The sequence below is a fragment of the Carlito syrichta genome, unplaced genomic scaffold, assembly GCF_000164805.1.
Source record: "Carlito syrichta isolate Samal-C Ts95f unplaced genomic scaffold, Tarsius_syrichta-2.0.1 Scaffold304305, whole genome shotgun sequence".
In the NCBI taxonomy this organism is placed as follows: domain Eukaryota; kingdom Metazoa; phylum Chordata; class Mammalia; order Primates; family Tarsiidae; genus Carlito; species Carlito syrichta.
Genome location: NW_007248401.1, coordinates 158,729 through 171,173, shown reverse-complemented (window position 1 = coordinate 171,173; position 12,445 = coordinate 158,729). Strand labels below are relative to the sequence as shown.

At 45.2% G+C, this 12,445-nt stretch overlaps 2 protein-coding genes across 2 annotated transcripts in view; one reads left to right on the top strand and one right to left on the bottom strand.

Moving 5' to 3' along the window:
- The window catches only part of PDIA3 (protein disulfide isomerase family A member 3), a 24,762-nt gene extending 18,010 nt beyond the window's left edge, over nt 1–6,752 (top strand). The window contains exons 5-12 of the mRNA XM_021713148.1: nt 652–768; nt 1,351–1,476; nt 2,042–2,224; nt 3,710–3,818; nt 4,549–4,677; nt 5,242–5,321; nt 5,683–5,740; nt 6,305–6,752. Coding sequence (XP_021568823.1) covers nt 728–768; nt 1,351–1,476; nt 2,042–2,224; nt 3,710–3,818; nt 4,549–4,677; nt 5,242–5,321; nt 5,683–5,740; nt 6,305–6,418 — 840 coding nt within the window. The 5' untranslated portion in view covers nt 652–727 and the 3' untranslated portion in view covers nt 6,419–6,752. The remainder of the gene's footprint in view (nt 1–651; nt 769–1,350; nt 1,477–2,041; nt 2,225–3,709; nt 3,819–4,548; nt 4,678–5,241; nt 5,322–5,682; nt 5,741–6,304) is intronic.
- Nucleotides 6,753–8,657: 1,905 nt separating this feature from the next.
- Nucleotides 8,658–12,234, bottom strand: ELL3 (elongation factor for RNA polymerase II 3). The gene is made up of 11 exons (XM_008059613.2): nt 11,942–12,234; nt 11,685–11,720; nt 11,218–11,330; nt 10,909–11,107; nt 10,721–10,800; nt 10,518–10,593; nt 10,100–10,274; nt 9,975–10,017; nt 9,415–9,586; nt 9,124–9,168; nt 8,658–9,048 (listed from the first exon to the last, which is right to left on the bottom strand). Exons 1-11 carry the CDS (start codon nt 12,074–12,076, stop codon nt 8,938–8,940), a joined length of 1,185 nt encoding a protein of 394 aa, XP_008057804.2. The 5' UTR covers nt 12,077–12,234; the 3' UTR covers nt 8,658–8,937.
- Nucleotides 12,235–12,445: the final 211 nt, after the last annotated feature.

The window sequence follows — 12,445 nt, the reverse complement described above, 5'->3', positions numbered from 1 at the left end:
GTCTCACAGACTGGAGTGCAGTGGCCGCTCCTGGCCACCGCAGCCTCGACCTGCTGGGCTCCGGCGATCCTTCCGCCCCAACCTTCCGAGTAGCCGGAATTACAGGCATGCATTACCACGCCTGGCTTATTTTTTGATTTATTGTAGAGATGAGGTCTCGCTGCCCAGGTGGGTCTCGAACCCGTGGGCTCAGGCAATCCACTAACTTCAGCCTCCCAAAGGCGCGGGATTACAGGCTGAGCCACCGAGCCCAGCTGTTCCTGCTTTGTAAAGGTTTGGAGATTATTGTAACTCCCTTTTGAAGTGAGAAAACTGAAAGTTGAGAAAAAGCTGATGCCCGGAAAGATGAAATGAATACCTGGACCAAGGTGTTTGAAATGAGTGGTGGAGCTGGGTTTAGAAGCAGGTTCTCTTAACTTTCCAAACCAAGATTAGTTAAAACCTTATACCCAATTGTTACACTCAGGATTAAGGTGGTTAGCATCTTAGTGTTGACAAGAAGGTCATAGTGTCAAGTCTGTGGTACCAGAAAAGTCTTTTTTGCTTAGAGGGTGATAGTAAAAGTGTCAGCAGATGTAGAAAGTCTAAGCTTTAAATAAAAGATGAGGGACAGTTCCTCTGCTGTCTACTTACTGAAACTTTTTTTTAAAGGGGTATCACCTTATTTCGTCCTTCACATCTGATTAACAAGTTTGAGGATAAGACTGTGGCATATACAGAACAGAAAATGACCAGTGGCAAGATTAAAAAGTTTATCCAGGAAAACATGTGAGTACTTCTTTATACTTTGTCTGGAATTTCTTTGTTTCATTTTAGTTTATTTACCTGTTATTAAGCAGCACCATGTTTTGGCTTACATAACTTATTCAGGGAGTTGTAACAATAATAGCTTTAAGTTTGTATTAAAGCAGTAAGCTGAGCACGGTGGCTCACACCTGTAATCTCAGCACTTTGGGAGGCCAAGGCCAGAGGATCACTTGAGGCCAGCCTGGGCTACAAAGCAAGACCCTGTCTCCACAAAAAATAGAAAAATAGCCAGGTGTGGTAGTGTGCACCTGTAGCTTCTTGGAAGGCCGTGGCAGGAGGATCTCTTGAGCCTAGAAGTTCAAGGCTGTGGTAAGCTGTGGTCATGCCACACTACACTCTACCCTCGGCAACAAAGTGAAACTGTGTTTCAAAAAAAATAGGCAGTAGCATGTGGGCACTAAAAATCATATCGTATAAGGTGTTTACTACTTAAATATTGAAAATCTCTCCTTTATAAATGGTATCAGATAAATACTTCATGATAATTCCATTATACAGCTATAAATCTGCCAATCTAGTTGATAATGCATTATTTTGTTTCAGTTTTGGTATCTGCCCTCACATGACAGAAGACAATAAAGATTTGATACAGGGCAAGGACTTACTTATTGCTTACTATGATGTAGACTATGAAAAGAATGCTAAAGGTTCCAACTACTGGAGAAACAGGTAATAAGAATTATGTTTGTCCCCTGTGAACAAGTTTATGCAATGTATAAACAGTCCCTTCTAACTATCCTGTTATCATGTGTGGTGTAAGAGCAGAAAAAAATGGGAACATGTGGCTCCCAAGAATTTGAAGCCGTAAGGACAAATAGCATAAACTGTTTTCTGAAATCTACTGGGCATGTCTTTCATAGGTGTTTCTTTGCTTTGTAACACAGTGACTCCAAACCTTCCTGTAAAGGATGCAAATCTGATGTCAAATGCACTGAAAACATTGTGCCTACTTTCACATCAGTGCATTTTTATCCTCATTATTTTTATTTTTAGATCAGTCATTATGCCTAAAATAGATTTTTACAGTTATCTAATGAAGCAAGATTCAATGGGACTGTATTGTTTGATTGGCTAACACCAATTTGGCAGTGAAATTCAGTAAGACATTGAAGTATACTGTAATCCTGATTGTTCAGATTGATTCCAGAGGGTTGCATGGACTATAGAACTTAGTCTCAAAGGTACTTTGCCACTCTAGGATAGTCTTGGCACAAATATCTCTTGTTTTCCACAGAGTAATGATGGTGGCAAAGAAATTCCTGGATGCTGGACACAAACTCAACTTTGCTGTAGCTAGCCGCAAAACCTTTAGCCATGAACTTTCTGATTTTGGCTTGGAAAGCACTGCTGGAGAGATTCCTGTTGTTGCTATCAGAACTGCTAAAGGAGAGAAGTTTGTCATGCAGGAAGAGTTCTCGTGAGTTGCTAGTTAACATGGTTTTGGAATTTGATTCTGCAATGAAATTATGAATGCCTTTTATATACTACAAAGGAAAGAACAATAATACTGAAATGTGAAGATAGATCTTGTAGTGAAGACCTGTGACTGTCATTTTTCTAAAGTTAATTATGGATGCTTTAAAGATCATGGCCCTTAACGAATCCCAAAAACTAACAAAAGGGTGGCAGCTTGGGATTCTTGATTCTACTCAACCATTAGAAGTAGTGGATAGAGGCCAGGCATGGTGGCTCATGCCTATAATCCCAGCACTTTGGGAGGCCAAGGTGAGAGGATTGCCTGGGCCCATGGGTTCGAGACTGGCCTGGGCAACTTGGCGAGATCCCATCTCTACAGTAAATCAAAAAATTAGCCGGGCATGGTGGCACGTGCCTGTAGTTGCAGCTACTTGGAAGGGTGAGGTGGAAGGATGGCCAGAGCCCAGCAGGTCAAGGCTGCTGTGGCCGGGACCTACCATTGCCCTCCAGCCAGGGTGACAGAGTAAGACTCCTATTAAAAAAAAAAACAAAAAAAAACTAGTAGAAGATTGGATAGCTTTCTTAAGATTGATGCAATTTCAGCCGGGCTCAGTGGCTCAGCCTGTAATCCCACACCTTGGGAGGCTGAGGTGAGTGAATTGCCTGAGCCCGTGGGTTCACGACTCGCCTGGGCAACTTGGTGAGACCTCATCTCTACAATAAATCAAAAAATTAGCCGGGTGTGGTAGCGCGCACCTGTAGTTCCAGCTACGTGGAAGGCTGAGGCAGAAGGATCGCCGGAGCCCAGCAGGTTGAGGCTGCGGTGGCCAGGAGCAGCCACTGCACTCCAGTCTAGGCGACAGAGTGAGACTCTCTAACTCAAAAAAAAAAAAAAAAAAAAAAAAGATTGATGCAATTTCAAGTCAAACCTAACCATTCAACTCCCATCCCTACAGAATGTTTTGTCTTCTTGGATACCACATGCGTCTAAAGTAAACTCAGAACATTGGAGAGCTCTTGACACCACAGACACATGAGTGGAGCTAGGATTAGTACCAGGTTCTCTTAACTTTCCAAACCAAGATTAGTTCTGGTTTACCTTCTGAGACTTTGGAAGATTGAGACGAGAAAATCTTCCTTGTGAGCCAATCAGTAAAACAAAATATTGTAAATATGCACTATTCTCCAGAGCAACAAGATAAGACATGGTTCTTTAATCTTCAGGCAGTTCATATTTATAAAAGAACCAGGTCTTACCTTGTTTCGTCCTTCTCCAAACTTTCTGATCCACAAAGGACACACCAGAAATAGAGATGGTTTGTTTCTTGTTTGGTCAGTAGTTCTGCATATTAAGGGATAAGAGTACCCTTTTTTTTTAATTCTTGAAATTGAAGCTAAAATATATAGAAACTATTCAAAGAAATTCCTTTTAATCCTCTCAGTGGTGAGAGTAAATTAATCCTAACCCTTGTTTTTCCAATTGCAGACGTGACGGCAAGGCTCTTGAGAGGTTCCTGCAGGAGTACTTTGATGGCAGCCTGAAGAGATACTTGAAGTCTGAGCCTATCCCAGAGAGCAATGATGGTCCCGTAAAGGTGAGGTGCTCCCTGCCTCACCAGGCTATAAGTGGTTGTGTCTTTCATTTTTTTAATTTTTATTTTGAGACAGTGTCTCACTGTTACCCATTCTGGAGTGCAGTGACTCCATCATGGTTCACCACAGCTTCAACCTTCTAGGCTTAGGTGATCCTTTCTGCTCCAGCCTCCCAAGTAGCTGGGACTACCTGCATGCACCACTACACCTGGCTAATTTTTTTTAATTTGTGTAGAGACAACATCTTGCTATGTTGCATAGGCTGGTCTTGAACTCCTGGGCTCAAGCAGACTTCCTGCCTCAGCCTCCCTAAGTGCTGGGATTACAGGCATGAGCCACCTTGCCCAGCCTCTCCTCATTTCTTTGTTCCAAAAATACTGGGTCTAAATGAAGACCTTGTTGACCATCTCTTTCTCTTATTTTTTGTTTTTTTGTTTTTTGTTTTTGGCACCTTTGAGTCCTAAGTATTGGCAGAGCTCATAAATAATACTTGGTATGGCCAGGAATTTTCTGATGGAATTTATACTGGGGCAGATTACTCTTTGCGGGGAGAGCAAGCTAATCCCTAACCCCTAAGAATAATTTTAATGCAGTCTGGAAATGTGATTTGGATTTTCTTGACTTACTTTCTGTGGTAACATACCAAATTTGAGAGGTATTGGGTCCAGAAATAAATACAGCTTGTGAATTTATTATGTCACCTTACCAACTAGGGAATCTTGTGTTTTCCAGGTAGTGGTAGCAGAGAATTTTGATGAAATAGTGAATAATGAAAATAAAGATGTGCTGATTGAATTTTATGCCCCTTGGTGTGGCCATTGTAAGAATCTGGAGCCCAAGTATAAAGAACTGGGAGAGAAGGTAAGTCTGAACCCTAATCTGAAGATAAATTTTGAGCACAGGCAGGAGGTTTACCTACTGCATTGGCTAATTAGTTACCTTAATTAGTTTAATTCCTAAGTATAGTAGCACTGGTAAATCTTCTCATCTACTGTTTAATGATTTTTCTCTTGATTGTCCCCTAGTGTCTCTAGCCTGTGCAGTACCTTAGATACCTACTTTTAACATTCCATTCCTCAGACTCAATCTAGATTTTGGTTAACAATATCTAAGAAGTTCTAAATTTTGGTAATGGCTTATATGAATCCATATGCTCCTTCATCTTAAAACACTTGGCTTAACCCTTTTAATGTCTTGTTCAGGCCAGGTACATTTGAAGGCAGCTGTGTATAGAGTCTTAATATATAGAAGCCAAGAGAAAAAGGAGCTTGTGAAGGTTAGGTACTATCTACAAGCCACTCTTCCCATCTGAGCAGCAACTTATCCAGGTGTTTGAAGAATGAGATTGTTTTAAGTCCTGAATTGACAAGTGTCCCTCAACCGCTGAACACTTGAAATTTAAAGATCTAACCTTTTTATTAACAGCTCAGCAAAGACCCTAATATTGTCATAGCCAAGATGGATGCCACAGCCAATGATGTGCCTTCTCCATATGAAGTCAGAGGGTAAGCAGCTTAAAAATTAACAAATGTATCTAGACAATTGATAGAGCAAAGCTTATAAACCACCAGGAAGCCACTTATTTACTGTGCATAATATTGTGAGGGCCTGCATATTCCAGTTGAGGGCAGAACCACTGATTCCTTCCTAGCTTAGAGTTCCACAACTTGGGCCGCATGACTGTCAGAAGTTTTGTGAGCTCTTATGTTGCTGAGTTTTGACAGGATGTAATTTAGCCACTGATGGAAAATAGTATCTGGTGAGATTGGAAACCATGAAGAGAAATTATTCTTAGAAACAGTTATTAAGGAAGTAAATGTCAGAGTTGTTCTGGAAACTGAAATTAATAAATTTTTATTTTCCCAGTTTTCCTACCATCTACTTCTCTCCAGCCAATAAGAAGCTAAATCCAAAGAAATATGAAGTAAGTGCATTGTCCCATCTCCCCACAAATATACACACAGACATAAAGAAATGCATACACAGACATATACACATGCACTTACACATATTCAGTTCTTTATTTTTTATTTTTTTATTTTTATTTTTTGAGTTGGAGTCTCACTCTGAAGCCCAGACTGGAGTGAGCGGCCACTGCAGCCTCGACCTGCTGGGCTCCGGCGATCCTTCCGCCTCAGCCTTCCAAGTAGCTGGAACTACAGGCGCGCGCTACCACACCTGGCTAATTTTTGATTTATTGTAGAGATGAGGTCTCGCCAAGTTGCCCAGGCGGGTCTCGAACCACGGGCTCAGGCAATCCACTCACCTCAGCCTCCTAAGGCGCGGGATTACAGGCTGAGCCACTGAGCCCAGCTTTATCCAGTTCTTTAATTGGGTTTATTTAATTGGAAACTATCTATGCTCTCATAGTCAATATATGTGGTTGGTGATGTGCTTTTACAAACTCGAAAGTCTTCCTATTTGGGGTAGGGGGTGGAATCAGGGTTCTTTAAAAGTTAAATTTTCAGAGTAATTTTTCTGTTTTCAGGGTGGCCGTGAATTAAGTGATTTTATTAGCTATCTACAGAGAGAAGCTACAAACCCCCCTGTAATTCAAGAAGAAAAACCCAAGAAGAAGAAGAAGGCACAGGAGGATCTCTAAAGCAGTAGCCAAACATACCACTTTAAAAAAGGACTCTTCCACCAGAGATGGGAAAACCATTGGGGAGGACTGGTACCCATGTGGAATTATTACCTCTCACGGCTGAGAGGACAGAATGGATATATTCTGAATCCCGTTAAATTTTCTCTAAACTGTTTCTTAGCTGCACTGTTTATGGAACTACCAGGACCAGTTTATGTTTGTGGTTTTGGGAAAAATTATTTGTGTTGGGGGGAATGTTGTGGGGGTGGGCGGGATTGAGTTGGGGGGTTATTTTCTAATTTTTTTTGTACATTTGGAACAGTGACAATAAATGAGCCCCCTTTAAACTGTCTTTTTTCTATGGGATTGAGAACCAAAGTTTCTCTAGACTATCACTGTCCAATAGAGCTTACTATATTGATAGAAATGTTCTGTAATATGTTCTGTTCAATACATGTAGTTATGGACTACCTGAAATAAGGCTAGGAACTACATTTTTTTTTTTTTTTTGAGTTGGAGTCTCACTCTGTCGCCCAGACTGGAGTGCAGTAGCCGCTCCCGGCCACCGCAGCCTCGTCCTGCTGGGCTCTGGTGATCCTTCCGCCTCAGCCTTCCAAGTAGCTGAAACTACAGGCGTGCGCCACCATGCCCGGCTGATTTTTTGACTTATTGTAGAGATGAGGTCTCACTGCCCAGGCGGGTCTCGAACCCAGGCGGGCTCAGTCAGTCCACTCACCTTAGCCTCCCAAAGGCGTGGGATTACAGGCTGAGCCACCAAGCCCTGCTGGAACTACATTTTTAATTTTCATTAATTTAAATAGCCACATGTGGCTATCATACTGGTCACTGGAGCTGTAGACTGACTAGCTGGGTCCATAATTATCACCTTGAAATCCTTTGCAAATTTCTCATCTCTTGCTCTCTTTACATGTTTATTGCCCGAGCCCTAGCCCTGTGATTAGAACAGGTGAGGGGCCTTTCTTGATAGGCTGTTTCTTTTTCTTTTTTTTTTTTGAGTTGGCGTCTGTTACTCTGTTGCCCAGACTGGAGTGCCGTGGCATGCTCACAGCCACTGCAGCTTCAACCTGCTGGACTCACATGACCTTTCCACCTCAGCCTTCCAAGTAGCTGGAACTATAGGTATGCGCCACCTTGCTCGGCTGTTTTTTAAATTTTTTATCGTAGAGATGAGATCTTGTCAAATTGCCCAGGCTGGTCTCGAACCCAGGCAATCTTCTCATCCCAGTCTCCCAAAGTACTGGGATTATAGGTGTGAGCCACTGTTCCTGGCCTTTGTAGGCTATTTCTAGCCCTGCCCATGCCCTAAGGATGGGTTCCTGTTTATCCTTGCCATGCAGCCAAGCTTACTGCATGTTTATACCTCCCAAGAAATGCCTTGCCATGGGTGTGGCATCAGGTTGGAGTTCTATCCAAGTTGCTTCAGAAATTGCTGACACTGCTGAGTATAGCTCTCTCCCTCAAAGCTTAGGGTGTGGTGCACTAACTTCCCTCTCCAGTGGAACTGGGAAAGGCAGTGTCATTTCTGGAGGGAAGTGAAGCATCCACTTTCTTCTGTAACAGTGAGGAACAAAAAGGATAGGACTGAAGTGATCTCTTTTGTTCAAATGAATTGAACAGAACCTTTTTGTAGATAAATCTAAAATCCTCCCCACAGTAATAGTTTTCAGTCACTGGATAATTCCAAATAGCCCTAATTGTAGGTGATCCTATAAACCTTTGTTTAGAAAAGGAAAAGGAGAGCTTTCTTTCTATTATAATGATAATCTCTAATTGGCAATTTTAAGATGTATTTGGTAGAGCAAAATATACATCAGGGTCATGCTCAGAACTTTAAAAAACTACCTAAACCATAGTCTTGGAGATTCTAATTCATAACACCTGGGCTGGGGCCTAGGGATCTAATTATTTAGAGAACACTAGAAGCAGTTCAAGGATATGAGGCCAGGGATAAGAATTAGTAACTTGGAAGAGTTGAGGAAAATATATAAACTTGTACAAAGGACACAGAAGCAGTTAGCTTTAACTTTTTAACCATGTTTGTAGAAGAATTCACTTTCAGTACATGGGTAACACCCAAGCCCTTTCCCATTATATCCAGTTAGGCTACAAGTTCCTTTAGCTCTGTTACCTATACAATCCTCATTATTCTTTCCTTTGGGAAGCCACCAGGCTAAATTCACTTGAGTTTGTCTAATGTCCTCAAGTTATCTTATCTTGGAAATGCCATTTCTCAAAATTTGAAAATAACTTGGCTGAACTAAAGGTGAAGAAGCCAAGTCTCTGTCACTTTTCCTAGACTCATGGGCACAGCTGTGGAGTCTTGGCACAGTGCCCACACCCTAAAAATTAAAATACAGCAAAATGAAAATCAGCCCTTCAGAACCTAGAGCAGTTCTCTATTTGACACCATTGACTCTAGTGGCCAGCATAAGGAAAGCAGATCGTTGCACTCTAGTTTGTAGCTGCTTTCTTCTTTCATATCACTGAGCAGAGGTTCAAGAGCCCTCTTGACAGCTTCAGCTGCCCCTGTTCTTTTTCTCAAACTCCAGGATGAGACCTTTAATGTGGGACAATTTCTGATGCAGGTACTCACAGCGGCACTTTTCTTCCCTGTAACTTGGGTACCGCTGCAGAGAAAAAGATCATGTCAAAAAGCAAAAATCCTTATTTCTACCTCCTTCCATTCCCAGACCTAGTCTTACCTTCCTGAACTTTTTATACTCTTGGACTATCTTATCTTCCAGCACCTGAAACAGAAAATACTAGCACTGAGTTCAGCAATAAGAAATAAAAGAGGTCCAGCTCATCTCTGTGTGATGTAAAACATAAGAGAGGGAAGTAACTTCTCATTCTACCAAATGATACTAATTTTGCTCCCCAAACAGGTTTGCTTATCACTTTCCTTGGTCACTATACAAACACAGACTTCTGGGTAGTTAGCAAAGGATTAGTGGCCAGTAGAGCTGGAAGGCCAACCTGTGTCCAGTCCTTACCTTGTATTCTGGGGTTCCTTGCTGAACTCTCTTGATCTCTGCTCCCAACTCCATGAACCTTTGGCTTGCAGCACCAACGCGGGCGTGCAGTATGCGGTATTCAACATAATCTGTCTCAAAGTCCTGCTCATAGGCATGTTGCTGCTCTGCACTATGGATGGTCCTGTATTGCCTGCCAGGAGCAAAGAGTTGTCACCCTCAATTTCATTGCCCTCAAAAGCTCCCAGCATCCAGGAAGTTTGTCTTAATACATGCACAAGGCCTGATGAAATTGAACCATAATCCCAGCAGTTTGGGAGACCAAGGTGGGGTGGGAGGATCGTTTGAGGCCAGGAGTCCAAGGCGAGCCTGGGCAACAATACTGAAACTTCATCTATACAAAAAAAATTAGCCAGGCACAGTGGCATGCGTCTGTAAGTCCCAGCTATTCAGGAGGCTGAGACAGAAGGATCGCCCAAGCCCAGGAGGTCAAGGCTGTGGTGAGCTGTAATGCCACTGCACTCTAGACAGAATGAGACTGCCTCAAAAAAGGAAAAAAAAAAAAAAGGCAGGGAACTCACAGGAGGTAATCTGGTAACTCTTCAGAGCTTGAGGATTCAGAGTCTAGGAAGGAAGCAGGAAAAGGCAAAAGTGATTATAAGTCTCTTCCACTGTGGGCATTTCTACTCTCCTCTCATTACCTCACCTGCTTGGACTGAGGAACTGTGCTCCAGCCTGGGGTCTGTGTCTTCATCTTGCTCCCAGTCTTCTCTTTCTTGTAACTCCTGATTGGGCAGCCCTTGTAGAGGACTTGCACCTTGAGGCAGAGCTCTGAACCTCTTTTCTTCTAGTTCTACAGTGGCTACAGGTGCTGGACGTTTCTGTTAGGAAAATATCTGTGATGTCAAAGTTGGCCAGGAGCTTCCTACTGTGCCTTTCTCTCAAAAATTCTATTTAAGACTGCTTGAGCCTAGGAGTTCAAGGCTGCAGTGAGATATGATCATGACACGGCACTGGACAAGACCCTATCTCTAAAAATAATAATTCCTCCCATATAATGAGCTCCCAATTTGTATACATTTTAGCTTGAAAGTGTTCTCAAAGCCCTTGCCATTACAGCCTACCTTGTTCAGACGTTTCCGGCTGACAGAGGAAGGCAGTGCCTGATCAAGCTCTCTGTTTGGAAGATGGGCCTGGTTCCTAGGAGATTTTAGGGAGTGGGACAGATGATCAGAGTAGGAGATAGAGCGACAGCATTTAAGAGTGGAGATTACAGAGGAAGACAATACCAAGGCCTCCCGTGTTAGTCCCACCCTGTCTCAAGTACCTCGCTTCCCACTGTGCCATGTGCTCCCTTGAGGATCCTGGGAGTGACTGTTCTTGGTTGCTTGCCAGTGGATCTGACACCTAGTGGGGAAAGTGGCAGGAGCACTTGCTCCCTAGAGCACTTTGGGATACCCTGGACTTCAGGCCTCGCCCCACCTTATCACAACTCCCTGCAGTTTCTGGCCTCACCTCTTCCAGTACCATCTGTGGCTGTGACACTGCATCTCCTTCAGAATAGTCCGTGTTCTGCCAACTCTCAGGGTGTCTGGCATCTTCAGTCAGGTTGTGTCCCTGAACTGTTGATGGAGCTGGGATAGAATCCATGGTTGCCCAAACAGTGAGGCGCTCCTTGAGTGGGCCCAGGCAGTGGAGGTGGTTAGGCCGAGATCTGGGAAGGGATGGTGGAAAAAACCAGCAGGGTGGAGAGCTTTAAAGCACCTCTTCACATTCCCCTCCCCCACTTTGCACAAACTCTTACCTGCTATGGTTCCCCCTTACCTGCCTAAGCGTTGGTACACAAGATCCAAGCTACCACCAGCGCCTTCCTGGCCACACTGGGACACTATGAAGGAGAAGAGGCAGGACCAGCCAGGGCCTGGGAGCCTCAGATACTGGAGGTTGAAAGGAGACGGTAAGCCCCATGAAGTCAGCCCCTCCCCCTCCTGCCAACGCCACTCCTCCCAGAGCCAAAGACTGAAGATGGGTCCCACGGGGCTCGTTAGCACACCAGGTGCAGCAGGGCCTGAGATCCCCAGGAGGCCAAAACGGCACCGTCTCCTCAACCACAGCCTCCTGGGGCCACAACCCCAGCAGCTCCCTCGTCCCACACGGGATTCAGTTCTCGGAACATCCTCAGGCCGTGACCTCCGGCCCTGACCGCACTTTCCTGTAGCCCACGTCTGTGCTCCTTCACCCCTGGTACCTTCTCCAGGCACCCCACTCACACACCCTGAGCCCACACTTACCCCTCGGTGGCCTTGGAAAGCAATCACTGGCCGTACCTGTGGGGAGAGCACAGATGCGACCTGAGCGCAGGTGAAGCCATGTCCCCTGGATCCGGCGTCCGGGGCCGGGGGTCACCTGCCTCAGGCTTCACTTGGAGAGGTGGGGAAGCCAGAGCCTGCGGATGCCGCTCCCTCTCCCTGGTGCCTTCTCCAGGGTCGCCGGCTGAGGCCCAAGGTCCCGAGGGGTGGGGGCCGGGGAAGAAGGGAGCCGTCCTCACCTGTTGCCGGTGACACTCTTGCAATGCCCGCAGCGCCGCGTCGTTGAGCCTGAGCAGTAAGAGGCTGGTGCGCGCCGCAGGGGAGAAGCGGAGTCGGAGCTTCCCGCTCAGAGGGTCCTGGAGTTGTTCCTCCATGGCGTGAGTTCGAGCGCAAGGAAGCACGGGGGCCACGGGCGAGGGCCACCGCCGCCACCTCCGCTGTGCAGGGCTTGGCTGGCACACCCGGTAGCCCAGGTCTGCCCCGCCCTCCGCCAGGAACCCGCCCCCAGCCAGCGCCACCCCTGAGGTTTCCCAGCCGCGTGGGCGGCGCTTCGCCCTCCAGGGCCATCTGCCCAGACCCCAGCGGTGTCTTCTTGGATCGGCAAGACTCGCGTTGGGCTGTCACAATTCTGGGGAGGAGTCCGCGACCAGCGTTTAACCTGGCACCCAGAGTCCCCAGTCCTGCCTCACTTCCCCCAGCCACGGTGAATTCGGAGTTGCAGTTCCCTTAAGTGCAGAGGGACG